General features: G+C 38.1%; 1 protein-coding gene across 2 annotated transcripts in view; it reads left to right on the top strand.

Moving 5' to 3' along the window:
- The window catches only part of Hpse2 (heparanase 2 (inactive)), an 814,466-nt gene that overhangs the window by 486,559 nt on the left and 306,508 nt on the right, over nt 1–21,399 (top strand). For both annotated transcript variants that reach the window (XM_004669882.2, XM_045142106.1), the window contains exon 5: nt 14,064–14,235. In XM_004669882.2, coding sequence (XP_004669939.1) covers nt 14,064–14,235 — 172 coding nt within the window. The remainder of the gene's footprint in view (nt 1–14,063; nt 14,236–21,399) is intronic.

Below are 21,399 nucleotides of genomic sequence, written 5' to 3' on the forward strand. Positions count from 1 at the left end.
ACTACATAGCCAGCAATCCCTGTGGATCTCCCCTTTCTGTCCCCCGAGCACTGCCATACCCAGCTTTTACCTGGGTGCAGGGGATCCAATTTCAGGTCCTCCTGCTTATGTGGCAAGAACTTTAACCAGTTGAGCTCTCTTTCCAGCTACTGGCATTATATATTTTTATTAAAAATTAATGTGCATATTAGGATATTTATGACAGCCTACTGCCCTTTTGTACTATTTAGAGAGCACTTTTTTGATAGAGTCTGTTTTATTACTATTTTGTTATTATTATAATTAACAACATATTTTGAATGGATACATAATGCATTGGTACCCTCTTTTCCCTCATTCCTGACCACATTCCACTGGGGCCCTCCTCAGTGGGGTAGCATGTATTCCCTTTGGCATTGTGGGTTATGTGTTGTGGGAGCAGCAGTCAGTTGTTTTGTAAGGGAGGGGGTGAGGAGTGAGTGGTGAGGTGTAGGGGGTGAGGGGGCGGGGATGGGAGGGGCGGGGGATGCCTCTGGAAATAAGTCTCAACTATGACTCTTACAATTTTTATGCCCCTCTTCTGCAAAATTCCTTGAGCTGTGGTGGTTGAGTACTTCAGTGATGAGCTCTTAGGAGCCTCTGGATCTCTGCTTTGATGCAGAATATCCTCGGGGTCTTTTTCCTTCACCCTGGTGCTGACTGTCACGTCAAGCATGGAAGCAGCACTCCTGCTCCTCTCCCCATTTCCTTTGTGGCTTTAGCTGTGGCTTGGTTGATGTGAGAAGGGTACTTAAAAAAATTTAATAGTTATGTGCACAGTGTGTATATAACCATGTTGGTACCATTGTTAGCCTCCTCCCTGTGCTGCCCCCTCCACAGGGACCCTCTTCTTTGGGGAATGTGGGTCGTGCATTGTGGGGTTAAGCTATCAGTTATGGGTAAGAGGCAATGTCTCTGTGCATAATGTCCCAACATGTGGCTCTAACAATCTTTCCGCCCCCTCTTCCGCGAATTTCCCTTAGCCATGATGTTTTTGTTTTAGGTCTACTTCAGTGATGAGGTCTTGGGAGCTTCTGTGACTCTGGATCTCTGCTTTGGTAGGAGTTGAGTGTTCTCTGTGGCTATCTCCTTTACCCTTGTGCTGGTACCAGGTTCACAAGGAAAGCAGCGCTCTTTCCATTTCCCCAATTACTCCATTTCAGCTAGGGCCCTGTTGATGTGTGATGGGCTGATTCTCTAGTAAGGATCTGGTCCATCTGAAAAACAGAAGCAAATTCTCCAAGGGAGAGTGAAGTCAGCACCAGATAAATGGGATAACCATTATTATTTTAGAGAGAATTTAATAGGCATAGACCCGCTTGGAACCCATGATTGGTGGGATCTTGATAATGGAGAGTGGGCTTATTTCTTGGATATGGTTCTGACCTGTTTCCCAGCTCCAGCTATGGATTCAGTTCCACTGTTAGCCAATCCAGGAGCAATTGGTTACCCAGCATGGCTGTGTTCCAGTATTGTGACTTGTGTGAGCATCAGGTCAGGTGTTTGCTGCTGAGTAGCTTAGACCACAAATTGCTTGGACAGATGTTGGTCATGTAGCACCTTCTTGCACAAGATGAGCTAACTGTCTAGGGACTGACTCTCTTCCAGATTCCATCCAGATCACTCCATATTATGTGCCAACAGCATGTGGTGTCTTCAGCAGTAGGGTCTCACCACTAACCTTTGGTGGGCCATCAAGTACTGTGACAGAAATCTGTCTTCTTTTGGGAAAACTTGTAGGTCTCTCTGATCAACAGCTCATTGTGGATGTTAATCACATGCTGGCACTTGGAGTTACAGGCCAGTGCCAAAGAAAAGAAGGAAGAAAAAGATAGGTAATATAAAAGAGAGATAAAAGGAAGAGAGAGAGAGAGATAGAAAAGGAGAAGATTAAGGTTAGTCTTTATCATACAGGGCTCTGTGATTCAGGTGTTCCTTCTAAGGACCTGATGAAGGTTCAACTATTTAGTCTGTCTTTTAGGATGTAGAATTTTTTTTTTAATTTAATTTATTAGTTTTCATATCAGTGAATACAGGCAGTTTGGTACCATTATTTAGGCTCATCTGTGATCTACCCCCTCCCATTAGACCCTCCTTGTTAATGAAAATGGGTCGTGCCTTGTGGAGTTAGCCCCCAGTTATTAGTATGATAAATGTCTCTGCAAATCATGACCCAACATGTAACTCTGACATTCTTTCCGCCCCTCTTCCGCAAGATTTCCCTGAGCCATGTTGGGTTCATTTTTGGTCTGCTTCAGTGCTGAGGTGTTGGGGGCCTCTGAGGCTTTGGCTCTCTGATTTGGTAGGAGTTGATTTTTCTCTGCGTTGATCTCCTTCCCCTTTGTGCTGGTATCCGGTTCACAGGAAAACATCACCCTTGCTTATTTCGCCAGTTGTCCTTAGTTTCAGTTGGGCCCCTTTTGAGGTATGTTGGGGCAGCTCTCTTCTTAGGATCTGCATCTATCTGGAAAAGAGAAGCAGATTCTCCAACAGAGAGTAAGTTAGCACCCGGAAAATTGAGATAACACTTACTTTTTTGATAGACAGTTTGATAGGTGTAGGCCCTCTTATACCCCGTGATTGATGGTAGCTTGATATTGTAGAGTGGGCTTGTGTTTGGGTATGGTTCTGACTTGTTTCCCAGCTCCAGCTAAGGGTCTAGTACCACTGAGTGGATCAGTTAGCCAAATCAAGAGCAATTGATTCCTCACCATGGCTGTGTACCACTATTGCACTTGTGTGGGCATCACATCCGGTTATTTGTTGCTAATTAGGTTAAACAATGTGTTGCTTGGACAGATCTTGGTCATTTCCCCCAGTCGCCTATGTAGCGCCTTCTGGCACTAGACACGCTGACTGTCTGGGGACTAACTCTCTCCTGGCTTCCAGCCATGTCATTCCATTTTACGCGTCAGCTGTGTATGGAGTCTTCAGCAATAAGGTCTTATCACTGGCCTTTGGTGGGTCATCAAGTACTCTGACAGAAGTCTGTCATTGTTTGGGGAAACCTTGTAGGTTTCTCTGATCAAAAGCTCATTGTGGATGGTAGGCCCAAGCTGGAAGTGGGGGTTACAGGTCAGTGTCCACTAAGAAATTGAGGAAAAAGATAACTAATATACAAGAGTTAGAGAGGAGAGAGATAGAGGGGAGGGGGGAGAGGGAGGGAGGGAAGATGTAGGAGATTTAGGTCAGTCTTGATCCTACCCTCTCCAGTGTCTTGTGGTTCAGGTGTTTCCTGTAAGGGTCTAGTGAAGGTTCAGCCATTTGGTCTGTCTTTTAGGAAGTAGAATTTTATGGTACCATTGCCGTTTGGGTCCGGATTACTGTTTTCCACCCTTTGATTCCCTCCCCGCCCTCCCATCCATCTTATTGTCTAGTCCATGAGGTGTTTGCTGGGTATGTAAGGCATCTTGGGCAGATTCAGTTTAGGTGTTGCAGATGAGTGAGACTATGTGTCGAATTTTTTTCTGTGATTGGGTAAGTTCGCTGAGAATGATCTGTTCCAGGTTCAACCATTTTTCCTCAAATTTCTTTATGTCGTTTTTTCTTACTGCTGTATAGAATTCCATTGTGTAGATATACCACATCTTTGTTATCCATTCTTCTAATGATGGACATCTGGGTTGATTCCAGCTTTTAGCTATTACGAATTGTGCTGCTACAAACATGGTTGAGCAAATCTCTCTGGCTTTTGGTTTGAAGGTTTTAGGGTACATGCCCAGTAATGGTATAACTGGGTCTGTTGGTATTTCTATAGTCAGCTTTTTCAGGAGTCTCCATATTGCTTTCCAAAGTGGTTGTACCATAGGATGTAGAATTTTATGGTACCATTGCCTTTGGGTCCATGTTTTTGTCCCCCACCCTCACCCTTACCCTTACCTCCTGCCCCACCCTTTCTATTTGGTCCTTGAGATGCTTATTAGTTATGTCAGCATCTCAGGCAGATTCAGATAAGGAGCTACAGATGAGTGAGACCATGTGACAATTATCTTTCTGTGATTGGGTGAGTTCGCTGAGAATGATCTGTTCCAGGTTCTACCACTTTTCTTCAAATATCATTGTGTTGTTTCTCCTTATTGCTGTGTAGAATTCCATCATGTAGATATACCAGATCTTGATTATCCAATTGTCTAATGATGGACATCTGGGTTGATTCCAGCTCTTAGCTATTATGAATTGAGCAGCTATAAACATATTTGAACAAATATGTCTGAACTGAGGCATGGAGATTTTAGGGTAAATGCCCAATAAGGGAATAACTGGGTCTGTTGGTAACTGTATAGTCAACCTTCTTAGGACTTTCCATAGACGTTGTACCATCTTATATTCCTATCAACCATGAAAGAGGGTTCCTATTTCTCCACATCCTTACCAACATTGGTTTTCATTTGACTTTTTAATGTTTGTTATCCTTACTGGGGTAAGATGGAATTTCATAGTTTTTTTAATTTGTATTTCCCTGATGATTAGGGATGAGGAACATTTTCTTATGTGCATGTTTGCCATTTGTATTTCTTCCTCTGAGAACTCCCTGTCCAATTCTTCGCCCCATTTTGTGAGTGGGTTGTTTGACTTTTTATTGTTTACGTTTTTGAGTTCTTTTTACATTCTAAAAATTAAGCCTCTGTCAGTCGTATAGCCAGCAAAAATTTTCTCCCATTTTGTGGGGTAATCTATTGGCTCTGCTTATTGTATGCTGTTTTTCTGTGAAGAAACTTTTCAGCTTCATGAGATCCAAATGGTTGAGTGATTGTTTAAGTTCCTGAGCTACTGGGATTTTGTTTCCTTGGGTCTCTCTATCTTCTGAAAAATAAGAACAGATTCTCCAACAGAGAGTGAAGTTAGCATAGTTTAAATACAATAAGCATTATTAACTTAGGGAGAATTTGTAAACATTCATGTACACATCCTATGCGGACATAATGCTTCTATTTGTCTTAGGAAGATATCTGAGCTGGGGTTGGTAGGTATTTTGGCAAATTTATTTTTATTTTTTAAAAAGCTGACAAACTATTTTCCAAAGAATATTTAGAAAGTTCCATTATAAAGTTTTACCACCAAGATTTGAGGGTTCTAGTTTTCTATATCACTAACAAAGTTCATTATTGTCTTGTCATTTTCATTGTACTTATTACACAGGTTTAAAGTGGTATCTTTAGTTTTTTAAATTTTTTGTTTATTTTTATTTTTATTTGAAAGTGACAGACAGAGAGAGAAAAAGGCAGAAAGAGAGAGAGAGAGAATGGGCGTGCCAGGGCCTCCAGCCACTGCAAACAAACTCCAGACGTGTGTGCTCTCTTGTGCATCTGGCTAACGTGGGTCCTGAGGAAACGAGCCTCCAACCGGGGTCCTTAGGCTTCACAGGCAAACGCTTAATCACTAAGCCATCTCTCAGCCCTAAAGTGGTATCTTTAATATGGTTTTAATTTACACTTCCCTAATGATTAATAATGACAAGTGTCCTTTCAGTGCTTATTAACCATTTATACTTCTTTGATGAAATATCAACTCAAATGTTTTGCCCTTTTAAATGAGCTGTTCATTATGAGAGTTCATTTTATATTCTTAGTATTTTATTAAGACAAATATATTATTTTCAAGCAGTTTCTACCACCAATAGCATCTTTTCATTTACTTAATGAAATATTTACTTATATTTTATTGGCAACTTTAACATATGAATATACTGCAAATTGGTTGTATTCCCATCAGGCTATCACTTTTGTTCCCTCTCCTTTGCCCCACTCCACTGAGACCCTGCACAGTGGAGGATCAGCAATCACTGTGTAGAGACATTAATACACCAGTCAGTTCCTATGGGGAGGACAATGCCTTAAAGCATGGCTTCCTACCCTGTGCCTCTTACATTCTCTTACTTTTTTTTTTTTTTTGCCTCCTCTTCCACAATGTTTCCTGAGCCTTGCAGTGTATGTTATAAATGTCCTGTAGTGTTGAGCTCTCTACAGCCTCTTATTTTCAGCTTTGATGAGTCTTTTTTATCCCCACCTTGAAACAATTTTATTTTGTTTTGTTTTGTTTATTTATTGATTGATTGATTTAGTATATACTTTGTATGGACACATCATGTGTTGGTACCATCATTTCCTTCCTCTTTGCCCCCATTCCACTAAGGGCCCTCCTCTGTGGGATTGCTGGTATTCCCCATGGGGAGGTAGGTTATGAGTTGTGAGAGCAGCAATCAGTCATTGTTGGGGGGTGAGGATGCCTCTGGATATGCCCTTCCAACCTGCAGCTCTTATAAGATTTCTGCAAAATTTTCTGAGCTGTGGTGGGTGTGTTTTAAGTCTACTTCAGGGTTGAGCTCTCAGGAGCTTCTGGATTTCTGCTTTGATGAGTTTTGAGTCCTCTCAGTGTCTGCCACCATCTCTCTGGAGAATGTTGTCTGGACAACAGTGAGAGCAACACATATTTAATCTGCCACTAGTGCAATAGAAGTTATCTGTCCTGTGCTAGGCACTTGGCTTTCTCTTGTCACTTTGCTGTCTTCCCAGTATTCATTGCCATCTGTAAAAAGCAGATTCTCTAACAAAGAGTAACAACAATATTGATCAAAGGGGATAATTGTATATATTTATAAGACTTTTAATGGGTATAACATCTTCAGTCAGCCAATAGACAGTGGAAATTTCTCTGTAGGGTCTATGACCTTCCAAACCATAGGTTTCTGACTTCGTTCTCAGTACTGGGCTTTGAAGTACAAAAGTTTTAAATTTTTGTAAAATTAAATTTATCAATTTTTTTCAAAGCAATGTGTTATGCTTTTCAGATGCACATATTGTATTTTTTTAAGTTTATTCTGAAGTGTTTCATTATGTTTGATGATATGAATAGAATATTTTAATTTCACATTTGAATTATATGTTGCTAATATTTTTTAAAATGTAATTGATTTTATAAATTGGTCATATATGCTCCAACTTCCCTGAACATTGTTTTATATCTAGTATTTTTTTCTCTTCCTGTGAATGCAGTGCTTAGGATTTCATGTATGCAGGATCATGGTGTTTGAGAATAATGATAATCGTATTTGTTCTTTCCCAGTTATGACTGCCTTTCGTTTTCTTGCTGGATTGCACACACATATAGGACATATAGTACAAATGATGAATATAAGTGTCAAGTGTTTTAACAATCTTAGAAAGAAAATGCACAGCATTTCAGCATTTCACCATTAGATTTGATGTTAAAGCCAGACGTGCTGGCGCACACCTTTAACCCCTGCATTTGGGAGGCAGAAGTAGGAGGATCACTGTAAGTTTGAGGCAACCCTCAGACTACATAGTGAATTCCAGGTCATCCTGGGCTAGAACAACCCTACCTCAATAAAACAAAAAAGTAAAAATAAATTTTTTTAAAAAGTATATGATGTTAGCAGCAGGTTTGCTCAAATAATCCTTATCAGGTTGAGGAGGTTACCTTCTATTCATAGTTCATTGGGAGGAGTTATCAGGAATGGTTATTGGATGCTGTTAAATACTTTTTTCTGTGTTTGCATCTGCTGAGAAGATAATGTTTTTTTCATTGTTAAATCCATTAAAATGAGAGTTTACATTAGTTGTATTGTGATAGTAAATCAACCTTGCATTCCTGGCATCAGTCCTACTTGGTCATGGTTTAGCAATTCATTTATTTGTTGTTTGACTTGTATATATTTTGTGGAGGATTTTTGCAATTATATTTATGAAGGATATTTATCTGTAGTTTTCTCTTGATATCTCTATGTTTGGCTTTGGTATCAGGGGAATATTGGCTTCATAAAATGAGTCAGGAAGTGTGCTACTTTTCCCTATTTTCTGGAAGAATTTGTTATTTTATTAAATGTGTGGTAGAATTTACAAAGGGTTTCTTAATGAATATAATTTAGAATTGCTATTTCAATGTCTTTTATTGTTATATTTGTTTTTAGAGTTGCTACTTTTTTAAGTCAGGTGACTTATTTGTTTTGTGAGGCATAGTATGGTCTCAAACTTGCTGTGCAGCCCAGACTGGTCTTGAATTTATGATTTTCCTGTCTTACCTTTTTGAATGCTGGGATTACAGACCTATGCCTCCAGACTGAGCTGAGTCAGATTTAATAATTTGTGTCTTAACCCAGTTTTACAAATCACTGACATAAACCTGTTGTTTGTGGTCCTGTACCAATGTAGGCACTTTGATTTTCCATATCTGTTCTTTGTAGTCCTGGAGTTTGTAGTCCTTTGTAGACACTTATAAGGCCCCTTATGGTACTCCCTCTTTTGTTCTTTATTTCATAATCAGTGACTTCTCTCTTTTATTTTTATTCAGTCTACCTAAATGTGTCAGTTTTACTTTCATTGTCCCTATTTTTGAATACTATTGATTCATTTTTTAATTGGCATTTCTTTCCTTCTTGCTTTGGGTTTAGTTTTCTCTTTTCATTCATTAAGGAAAAATTTTAGGTTATGGATTCAGATTTTTTTCCTTTCTTAATATAGGATCTCAGACTATATATTTCATCCTAAGCATTGTTTGTGCTGTATTCTATATGTTATTACATATTATATTTGCATATCACTCTATCCTATTTTTTATATTCTCAAGTATTTAATTGACCCATGAATTTTTACTTAGGGCCAAAATATTTGTGGTTTTATCATAATTGTATTATTGAATTACAGTTTAATTCTTTCAGTATCAGGACAAATATGTAACATGATTTAAACTCGTTTAAATTTATGAGATTTATGTTATATCTTAGCACAGGGAAAAATATGTATCCTGGGATGGGGAGATGGCTTAGTGGCTCAAGTCCTTGGCAGTCATGAATACCTAAGTAAAAGCTAGAAGCAAATATGTAATTTCTGAAATGGGGATGCAATGCAGGAGGTTCTTAGGGCTTGCTGGATAGCTAGTGTTGCAAATCAGTAAGCTATAGGTTCAGTGTGAAATCCTGACTCGAAAACTAAAGTGAAAAGTGAGAAAGATACTGACATAAACCTCTGAACGCCCAATGAACCCTTATGAAAACAAATATGCACTCACACACAAGCCACACCACATACACTTGAAGAAATATTCATCATATTCTTGTTAGGAGGAGTGTTCTACACATCCTTCAGATCAAGCTAGCTGATAGTACTACCCAAGACTTCTACTTCACTTAAAATAAATGTCATGTCCAGATGTGGGGTTGTTCTTTATGTAACTAAATGAGGGATTGAGAACAATTTGTTAATAGTATAATGTTTCTGAACATACAATATCAAAAAAAAAAATTTCAAAATCAAGCACTTAATGAAACTAAGGCATTTCTGGCATCACTTGCCTGGGTAGCATCACACAACTTCAATGAAGCCATGGTTCTGAACATAGATGTGCACATGCCATCATGCCACACTTAAAATTTGAATACTGCTGCAAAAACTTAGATTTGAGACTATTGTATATTATGAATTGCAATATTTTAGTATACCTAATGAAGTCTTTTGCTCTTATAGACATATAATGGCTTAATTTCAGAAAACAATGGCTTTTAGTATTTTTTTTTATCCAACACTACTCAGGATATACCTAATTGGTGTTATATTTGTTACCTTTGTATGGCATCGTACTAGATATTTTATTTTGTTTTTTACAATATCTTTATTTATGTAAGAGAGAGAAAGTGAGAGAGGGTATGGGTATGCCAGGGCCTTCTGCCACTGCATACAAACTCTAGACACATGGGCCACTTTGTGTATCTGGCCTTATGTTAGTGCTGGAGAATCAAATCTGGGCTGACAGGCTTTGAAAGAAAGCACCTTTATCAACTGAACTATCTCTCCAGCCCTATTTTATTTTTAAAATTGCTGTTTGAGTTAATGATAAGTTGCATTTAAAATATCATTAAATGAGTGTTGGCTTGGAATTAGGACAGAATTTCAACAATTTCTGAGATAGCCTTATACATATTTTGTCATTATAGTATGTATTTATGCAAAAAAAATCTCAGAATTGTTGGTGATAAAATAAAAATATTAATCAATTCTGAAAAATGTTAAAAATACTCTGTATCTGGCAATATCAAAAATCAGCTAAGATTTAATTCAGCCCATTCTCATTAGTATGCAGTTTTCTTTCCTCATTAACAAATGTACAACAAAATCATATGCACACCAAAGAATAAATTTAAGGTAATTATGATTTATTATCAGCAAATATTTGATTATACATATATACCCAGAATCACATAAAAATTTCTCAGGTTGGGCTGGAGAGATGGCTTAGCAGTTAAGTGCTTGCCTGTGAAGCCTAAGGACCCTGGTTCGAGGCTCAGTTCCCCAGGTGCCACGTTAGCCAGATGCACAAGGGGGCACACGCGTCTGGAGTTCGTTTGCAGAGGCTGGAAGCCCTGGCGCGCCCATTCTCTCTGTCTCCCTCTGTCTTTCTCTCTGTGTCTGTCACTCTCAAATAAATAAATAAAAAATTTAAAAAAAAATTCTCAGGTTGAAAGGGGTCACTAGTAGAAAAAGATTAAGAAACCTAGTTCTATATCCTCTATATTATTCTGTCCAGTTGGTTTTTTTTTTTTCATTATTTAGAAATAGTACTAAAGAATGTTTCCATTTTTCTATTTTTGGTTTTTTGAGGTACAGTGTCCTCTAGCTAAGAATGACTTGGAATTAGTCTCAGGGTAGCCTTCTACCTTTACCTCTCAAGTGTTGGGATTAAAAGTGTACACCACCACACCCAGCTCTGTTGTAATCTTTTGTATTTCTTTCAGTTTTGCTTCCTTTATTTTGAGATTGTTATTAGGAATAATATATACCATTGTTTTATCTTCTCAATAAGTTTCTTTTTCTTATGAACTGCAGGCATCATTACAAGTGAACATTATCTCTAGTAACATTTTTTGTCAGAGAGTCTGTTTTGTCTGGTATCAGTACAGTTTTCACAGTTTCCTTTTTGGTTTCTGTTTTCCTAGCATATCTGCTTGTCATCCTTTTATTCTCAACCTATGTGTGTCTTTAAATCTAAATCCAAATGCTCTTATTTGAATCTTTTAAAATTTAGTCTAGTAGCTTCTGCTCTTAGTTGAAATGATTAACCAACTTACATTTAATGTACTTATTATCTGGCCAAGTTACTTATGCCAATTTATCCCTTTTCCATTTATCTCATGTATTTAGTTCTCTCCCTACCTTACTGCCTTTCTTATACCAAAAAAAAAAAAAAAAATACTATCTAAGGTGACACTTTAATTTTTATTTCATTACTTGGTTAATAGTTTCTGATCACAAAAAATCTATCACAATCTATTTTAGAGTACTACTAATTTAATTAATTTAATATATAAATTTTGGTCTAATATAACCTTTCAGCACTTTGAGTATATTTTCCCATTGCCTTCTGTTTTCCATTATTTCTGATTAATAGTTATTAATATCACTGCTTTCCTATACAAGTCCTTACAGTTTAATAATTGCCATTTTTCTTTTTTAGAATCTTTATTTATATAGCTATTTGACAAGTCAGTAAAGTTATACATTCTTTTAATTCTTTTTAAAAATACTTTATTTGTTTGTTTACTTGAGAGAGAGAGAGAGAGAGAGAGAGAGAGAGGGAAAGAGCAAGCTAGAGAGAGACAGAGAATGTGTACGCCTATAGCTACTGCAAATGAACTCTAGACACATGCACCGCCTTGTGCATCGGGCTTACATGGATCCTGGGGAATTGAACCTGGGGCCTGAGGCTTCGCAGGCAAGTGCCTTAACTGGTAAGCCATCTCTCCAGCCCTCTTTCAATTCTTTTACTCACTTTATTTCTTTAAACATACTTATACTAGCAATTTTAAGATCTAGTCTGCCATATAACCTCACAATACATCCCTCAAAGAGACTGTTTCTATTAATTGCTTTTGTTCTTATTTGTGTAGAATTCTTTGCATGCCTCATAATTTTTCTTATTGAAGTATTTTTAAATAATATGCCAAAATAAATAAATAAACAATATGTTAAAGGAACATATAATGCTTAATTGTCCAACCCAGAGATTGTTTTTATTGTTTATTGCTTCTTTGTTTAATTACTTACCTGGACTAATGCTATAGTCTGTCACTCTTGCATCGACTCACATCTCTAACTTGATTTTAATTTTTAATCACTTAAAGATATTTTAAGGCCAGAATTATAAGGCTTGTTTTTGTGTCAGTATAGTTTGTTGATGAAGTAATTATTGACCAGAGGTTTTGCTTGCTTACATCGAGCCAATAGATTTCAGTCTTTTTCTGGTAGATCTGCAGATAAATTGAGGAAGATGTCTAACATTGCAACAGTTATACAAGCCTACCAGGGTTTACTTTTGAGCATATCTTCTTGTATCTTCTCTAAGAATGTCCAAAGTCTCATATTCATATGGGAATGAGTAGATAAGTAAAACTCCGGTGTCTTCTGAATTTGTGTAGTCTTCAGGATTAGAGAGTAATGTATGTGATTGATTATCAAGGCTTAATCTCTCTTCAAATTTCTTGTGAGTCTGCTAGTCTATGTCTTCCCCCTAGCAGAATCACATCTTGATGCTATCTGAGAAACTATCTTTCCTGGGACATATTTCAAAATCTGGTTAGCTACCTCTAGAAGTACTGTTGCTGATCTTTAGGACTTGTCTTGCCCTTTAGAAGAGGTGGAATGGAAGGTCAAAAGGATACCTGTGGGCTAGATGGCCTAGCAGTTAAGGCACTTGTCTGAGAAGCCTAAGTATCCTTGTTCAACTCTCCAGGTCCCACATAAGCCAGACGCACAGTGACACAAGCATGCAAGGTTGCACATGCACACAAGGGTGTGCATGCATCTGGAGTTCAATTGCAGTGGCTGAGGCCCTGGTGTGCCAATTCTTTCTCTCTTTCTCTCTCTGTCTCATAAAAATTCCCAGTCTGTTGAACTTGCCTCAATTTAAAAAAAGGAAAAGAAAAGGATGTCTGTGGCACAGTAGAAAGGGAATTTGGGCAGAGAGAGAAAGATGGAAGCAGACGATGGGAATCAAATACCCACCACAAATTGTACTTTAAAAGCCACAGAATGAATGATACTTAAATATCAGTATGCCAACTAAAAATAATTGGAAAATAAAGCAATAAAAAACTAAAACTGGGAATCATGGTTTGGATCAAAATTATCTCACTCAGCTACGATCGTCTTTATGAATATCAATAGTTGTTTTCTACATTTTTGGTGCAATGACCTTTAAGAAGGTATCCTTTCTTACAATTTGCACTAGTTTTCTAGGGCTTGCCATAAAAAAATTGCAGTGAGAGGGCTGGAGAGGGGACAAAAGAGGATAATGGTATGGGAATATAATCAAATCACAGTATGTTTATATATTAAAGTTCTCAATGAAAAATTACCATGAGTTATGATATAAAGCAAAAGAAATTTATTCTTTCACAGTTTTCAGGGCCAGAAGTCTGAAATCAAACATTAGCAGTGTTGGTGGCTTCCGGAAGCTCTGAAGGAGAATCTATTCCATGCCTCTCTTCTAGCTCCTGCTGGCTGCCAGAAATCCTTAGCATCAAAGATTTTCTCCAGTCTTTGTGTTCATCATCATATAGCACTCTTTCTGTGTGTCTATGTATTCAAACTTCCTATTTCATTCTGTTATAAAGACAGTTCTTACTAGATTTAGAACCTGCCCTAATCCAAAATAACTTCATTTCAACATTATGTCATCAAGAAACCTATTTCTAAATAAAATAACATTCTGAAGTTCTGATGTACATAAGTTTGGGGGTAGAGTCTTCTACCCAACATACCATTCATTATAAAATACTTCTTGAAACTAAGTATGGTCTCTTGTGAATTAGGTTATTGTTTTGTGTGTGGAAATCAGTTTGAAATGAATGGAAGAGTAAGATAATGCTATAAACAACTAGTTTATTGGATAGTTCCTTAACTTAAGACCATTCACATCTTCTTTTTCATTATTTTATTCACAGTTTTAAGTAAAAAAAATAGAGATCCATGAAGAGTAAAGGCCTGGCAGAGGCTCGCCCTGCTCAATTCTAATTTACATGTCTGTTTTTAATCTAGAGCCAAATAACTATCGGAGCATACATGGCCGGGCAGTAAATGGTAGCCAGTTGGGAAAGGATTACATCCAGCTGAAGAGTCTGTTGCAACCCATCCGGATTTACTCCAGAGCCAGCTTGTATGGCCCTAATATTGGGCGACCCAGGAAGAACGTCATTGCTCTTCTAGATGGGTAGGTCAGATTATTTAGCTGTCCTTGTAGTATTGCTCACTAAATAATGAAATAATTTATTTATATTTTTTTCTGGTTATTTTCAGCTTTAAGAATAAAGGACAAACTTTTGCACAGTGTCTTACTTCATTATGAATTAGGGATTCTTTATCAAACAATGGAAAAATTCATCTCTCTTGGCCATTCACAGTCATGAAAGTGTTGTATGATAGAGGAACAAATATCACATCCTCTAGAGTAGATTAAATAGGTCACATGGCTTGAAAGTACAACATTTAGTATTATAGTATTTCATAGCACCCTTTTATATTTTTTAATTAATTATTTATTTATTTGAGATTGACAGATAGACACAGAGAGAAAGAAGCAGATAGAGATAGACAGAGAAATGGCACGCCAGGGCCTCCAGCCACTGCATACGAACTCCAGACGCATGCGCCCCCTTGTGCATCTGGCTAATGTGGGTCCTGGGGAGTTGAGCCTCAAACTGGGGTCCTTAGGCTTCATTGGCAAGTGCTTTAACCACAAAGCCATCTCTCCAGCCCCTTTTATATTTTATATTTTTTGAATGTTGTAAAACACTACAAATATTTCAGATTAAAGTTTGAGCCAATATATTTAGTCATAATTATTCTGTAGAATTATGCTAGATTGAATTTATTTAATTTTGATTGAATCTGACAATCTTTTTCTAAGCTTTAGTACAAATGAGGCATGCTTTTAAATACTTTCTGGTTCAGTTTTGGTAGAGGGCCAGGCTCAAACTGGGTAGTGGAGAGGTTCATGCAGATTGGGTTGGAGGAAATGCCTGACCATGAATGTGTCACCATTGAAGAGATAGAATTAGAGTTAAAAGGAGCCATAGTGGTTTGCAGAAGGCTGAAGACAGACATATGCTTATTGAATGCAGGATCCCAAGTGGAAATGCCCTTAGAACAGGAAAAGCAGGTTATAAGAGACAGACGCTCATCTGGAGCATGGTGCTCCATGTTCTAAGGCATGCGTTATATGTGGCATCTTCTCAGAGTTTGGAATAGAAATGGTAGTTCCTACTAATTCAATGATGAGTAAGATGTTTTCCAGTAAAATGTATAGACCAAGTAAAGTTAGAGAAATGTTATGCAAGTATAAACAGATATAAAAAGAGAAAGGAAGTTTTGTCTGAGATATGGCTGTATTTCTTGATGGCTCTCGTGACTCCTTCCTTTTCCAATTAGTCTTAATCTGAGGTTGTGAAAATATCAGATATTACTTAAGGTTTTGAGAAGACAGAGGGGTTTACATTGTAACTACATCAACAAGGTGAAATTAAATATTAGGCATTTTTCTAGTTTATCTTCTCACTCTGGAGCAATTTCTTCCTTTTTTTAGTGTAAAATTTCATGCTATTAGATGGTATTGACAAATACATCTGTGGGTTTTCCTCTGCATAGTTTCACTGACCTTTAAAATTACTCTGTGTATATGAATGAGGGGGTTAGGATAGACATGAATGTGCTAATTTTATTTTTCTGTTATAATTAGATAACATGTGTTGCACTTTTCATATTTCATAGATCATTAGTCAAGCAAAGCTAATCACTCCATCATTTCTCTTTCTGACGATGCTTGTTGAGCAACTACTAAGTTCCAAAGAACTATTTCATGAACTGAGAGTAAGCAAAGACAGATACCATCTTTGCCTTCATGGCACACCCACCAAGGTAGGAGAGACACAGACATTATTCAGCTAAGCTTAAAACTAAGACAATACTAAGAAGAGGTATATGGTTGTATGAATGGCTATAACTGCTGTTGTTTAATCAGTTTAGGGAAATCTTAGAAGGGGTCCCTAAGGAAGTGACATATGGGCTTGAAAGATGACTTAACAGTTAATGCACTTGCCTGCAACATCTAATGACCAGATTTCATTCTCCTATTCCTACACAACACCCATAAAGTGGGGTGTGTGCATTAGGAGTTTATTTGTAGTGGCAGGAGGCTCTGGCATGCCCATTCTCTCTGTCTGTTTCCCTTCTATCTCTCTTTGCTTGCAAATAAATAAAAATAGTTTTTTTTTTAAGTAGTGACATATAAGAAGAGAGATTTTTAATGTATAACCTAAAGAAGCATTAGGGGAGGCTGCAGAGGTAGCTTGCCTGGGAAGCCTAAGGACCCAGGTTCGATTCCCCAATACACACATAAAACAAATGTGCAAGGTGGAACATTCATCTGGAGTTCCTTTGCAGTAATTAGAGGCATGCCCATTCTCTGTACATGTATCTGCCTCTTTCTCTCTATCTGTCTTAAGTAAATAGATGATAGATAGATAATAGACAGATAGATAGATAGATAGATAGATAGATAGATAGATAAAGAGGATTAGGAGCTGACTGCTTATTACATAATAAAAAGCATATACAATGACCCTAAGAATAAAAAATGGGTAGAAAGGCTAAGGAAAGATAAAGAACCAAGAGAGGTGTTGATAAGGACTTACAATAAAAGAAGTACTTATAATTTCTTCTAAGAACATTCAAGATATCATTGAAAATTTTAAACTGGGAAAGGAAACAATTTGATTTATTATAGTAAAAGTATATTATATTCTCTATACTCTGAAAAATGAGTTGAAGAGAAAGCATGAAATTGTTTAAGATGGTTACTGCAGTAATAGAGAAGAATGGTGGTGACCTGGACTAGGGTGCCAATAGAATATTGTTGGAAGTAGAATCCATAGAGTATGGTGACATATTGGCTATTTTATACTGATGTAACATAGGGACATATAGGTAATTAGGTAGATGCTAATGTCATTAAAATGAGAAGATAGGACTAATTGGTCTGGGAATAAAATTGTGGCTTTGATTTCCATGCTAAATACAGAGATCAAGAATATGTAATATGAGCGAAAGGATCAAGTTCTCTGTATATTAATATATTAGTCTTGAAAGTTATTAGCATGAAAGTGAAATTCATAGCATGGGAATAGAGGAGATAAGGTAGAGTAAAGAAATAGCAGAGGCTTAGGAGAAAACCTGAGGAACTTGCCTGCTTGGAGATACAAGGAAAGAGGACTACCCTCAGTGGCAAGAGGAAAATCAAGTGAGGCACTGGATATAAAAGAAACTTTTGAATAAGGAGAGTATTACAAGAAAATCAGGAAGTCAACTCATAGAAGGACAGAGAAGAACCTTTGTAACTGGTGACACAAAGGTTGTTTTTGACCTTGAGAAACAGCTCAGAGGAGTATAAACTGAAATTGAATTGTAAATGTTTGAAGAGTGAGTGGATGCTGAGGAATTGTGAACAATAATATAGACAACACTCAGGAGAATGTTCACAGTGAAGAAAACCAGAAAACTAAAGGGAGATGTGTAATGAAGAGTGATGATGATATTCTCCACTGTTAATAGGGAGCAGAGTAGGACAAATTTATAAATTGAGGCATACCCAGGAGAGAAAAGCCACTGAGAAGTCCTTTAAATTACAAAAAATGGAATCAGGGCAATTGAACTGCATTAAGTTGGAGGCATATCCTCCAGAGTAATATTTTATTTATTTATTTAATAAATATGTTAAATAACTGTATGAATTATGCTAATAATTTGAATATTAATAATTATACTATATATTTATTTATTTAAAAAACAAATAGTTTTCTATGTAAGAGACTTATAAAGTCTTACATAGGAGACCTGCCCACTTCACTAAGTATAATTAGGACACTAGTTTGTGTACATGATGCAAATATGAATGCATACAAGTGGATATATTAGGGATAAATTGAGAAATTTGGATACAATAATAAACAAAGGTGAAAAAAATGAGCCTGTGTTATTATTTGTCCATGAAAATCCATGCTCCCCACTTATGTGGTGAAGGCTTGATCCCTAGTGGATGAAGTGCCAGAAACTTTAGAAGATAAGGTCTAGCTGAAGGAAGTCAATCATAAGAGGGGTGGTGGAGGAGACATATCCTTGAGGGATGTATCTTGTCCTGGCTCCTTCCCTTCTCTTTTTGTTTCCTGAACACCATGATATTCTGCCTTGCCTCAGGCACAAACAATGGAGCCAACCAACTTTGGGCTGAAACCATGAACCCAAGTAAATCTTTTCTGTTTTGAATTTTCTCCTAAGTATTTGGCATAGCGACAGAAAGTCTGCTAAATACAACAGGTAACCTGTGTGCCACATGGCAAGGAATGGCCTCCATTTCTTCCACCTAGGACTCAAAGGAGTAGAGAAAAATATCTTAGGACAAGGAAAGATGGGTGAACATTTTTTTCTTTTATTTGTCAAAAAAGAAGAGCTTTTAAATATATGTAAATAGGCAGTGAAATATAAATAGAAACACATAAACATCCCAGAAACTTGAATTAACAATAACAAAAATGTTAGCACTAGAGACTTCCGGTTAAGATGGCGGCGTAGGTACCACGCCAAAACAGCCTGGGGGGGGAAGACCAAAATAAACTCAGCAAAATACACACTTTTACTAAAAAGTGAGGTGTATAGGAAGTTGAGGCGGCAGCGGAGAAGTGGAAGAGTTATAGAGCATCCAGAGCCTGCACAGGCGGGAACAGCGGCTCCGGGCCGCTCAACTACCCGCCGCAACCGCGGAGCGGCAGAAAACCGCCGGACTCTCGGCTCGAGCCGCAGGACAAGCCAGGTGCGGGATTTTCCCCTCACACCGCGCTCTCCGCAACTCGGGAAACGTGAGGGGAGAGCGGCAGCAAGCAACGGAGGGGGGAGCAGACCGCGAGGTAAAAACACGCGTGGAACAGCGATATAACCAGAGCAGCCGCGGCTCCCTCCCCTCACCCGCCGCCTGAACCCAGCTCCAGCGAACACAGCAGCGGCCCGGGACCTGGCCACGCCAACTTGGGCTGACGGCGGGACCCAAGCAGGAGCAGAATTCGGCAGCAACTTCAGCGGCTCCAGCACCGGTACCAGTGGCCCCAGCAACAGCGGACCCAGGAGCGACTTCGGGGTGAGCAGCACCAGTGGACACGGCAACGGCAGCTTCAGCAGCGGTGGGGGCTCCGGGGGAGGCAGCTATAACAGCTGCAGAGGCGGCAGCAGCGGCTCAGTTTGCCCCGTAGGAAAAGCAAGTGCCCAGCTCCAGAAATCAGAAAAGCAGCCCGACGACCCAGGCAGCAACTTGACTGAGACCACAATCACCCAAGGTAACTGGGATTGCACCAGGGAAGGGTCTCACTTGGTCACAAGCTGACTTGGATACCTCAACAGACCAGAAATCTAAACCTCTTTGTTGATAGAGGATCTGGTCATTATAATAACTACTCTTGCATACATACTCGGGGCTGTTTTTGATGGAATGGGTACAGTGTTTAGTTAAATTTTAGAATCTACCAGTATATTATTCCACTCAGCCTGCTTGAATCCTCCTATAGCAGGGAAACTCAACCCCTAAGAACATCTTTGTAGATACTCTGAAAGTCTTAAGAGCCACACCTAATACCTTAAGGTCCTACCCTGAAAATATATTACACCAAATCAATTGATACAGCTAAGAATACACAGCTAGCTAGAAAATCCAAGCATTAACTTAATCCAAGATGCAAAAATATATACATTATAACACAAGAAACACTAAAAAGCAAGACGATATAAATTCACCTAAAAGTATTAATGCATCAGAAATGTCCTCCAGTGAGAAAGAGTTAGAGGAAATGCCTGAGAAAGAGTTCAAAAGAATAATTATAAATATGTTCAAAGAGGTCAAAGAACACATGAAAACAATCAAAGAAGAAATCAAAGAGGAAATCAAAGAGGAAATCAAAGGAATCAAAGAAGAGGCAGGACACCAATTTAATGAAATAAAGAAGGCAATACAAGACATAAATAGAGAAATAGAAATAATAAAGAAAAACCAGTCAGAATTACTAGCAATGAAGAACACAGTTAATGAAATAAAAAACTCTGTAGAAAATCTCACCAGTAGGATGGATGAGGGAGAAGACAGAATATCTAAGCTAGAAGATCAGGTGGCAGACCTAATGCAGTCCAACAAAGAGAAAGACAAACTTATAGAAAAGTATGAGTGGGAATTTCAAGATATTCGGGACACTATGAAAAGATCCAATATAAGAATTCAGGGCATAGTAGAAGGAGAAGAATTCCACTCCAGAGGCATAGTAGGCATCTTCAACAAAATCATAGAGGAAAATTTTCCCCAAATTGGGAAAGAGGTGCCAATACAGATACAGGAAGCCTTTAGAACCCCAGCCAGACAAAACCCAGAAAGAAACTCTCCTCGCCACATTATACTCAAACTTCCAAACACACAAACCAAAGAAAAAATATTGAAAGCAGTTAGAGAGAAAAATCAAGTTACCTACAAAAGCAAGCCCATCAGGATTACAGCAGATTATTCAACACAAACTTTTAAAGCCAGAAGGGCCTGGAGTGATATATTCCAAGTTCTGAAAGATAACAACTGTCAACCAAGGTTACTTTATCCTGCAAAGTTATCCATCCAAATAGATGGAGAAATAAAGACATTCCATGACAAAAGCAGGTTAAAGGAATATCTGAAGACAAAACCAGCTCTACAGAAAATACTTGATAGAATCCTCCATGCTGAACAAAAGGAAAAGCACACATATAAGGAACCTAGAAAAAACCAGCCATACTCAAATACCAGTTAACAGAAGAGAGCACAGGTAGAACAAGTAACACACACACACACACACAAATGGCAAACATAAATACACACCTTTCAATAATATCTCTTAATATCAACGGTCTCAATGCCCCAACGAAAAGACATAGATTTGCAGACTGGGTTAAAAAGCAGGATCCTACAATCTGTTGTCTTCAAGAAACTCACCTTTCTACAAAGGATAGACATTATCTTAGGGTGAAAGGTTGGAAGACGGTGTTTCAAGCAAATGGGCCTAGAAAACAAGCAGGGGTTGCTATCCTAATATCAGACAGGGTGGACTTTAGTCCGAAGTTAGTCAAAAAAGATAAGGAAGGTCACTTTATATTGATTAAGGGCACACTCCAACAGGAGGACATTACAATCCTAAACATATATGCACCTAACATGGGGGCTCCCAAATTCGTCAAACAAACACTATTAGAACTAAGGTCACAGATAACACCAAACACGGTGGTGGTGGGTGACTTTAACACCCCACTCTCATCAATTGACAGG

Source organism: Jaculus jaculus, chromosome 1, assembly GCF_020740685.1.
Source record: "Jaculus jaculus isolate mJacJac1 chromosome 1, mJacJac1.mat.Y.cur, whole genome shotgun sequence".
Taxonomy (NCBI): Eukaryota; Metazoa; Chordata; class Mammalia; order Rodentia; family Dipodidae; genus Jaculus; species Jaculus jaculus.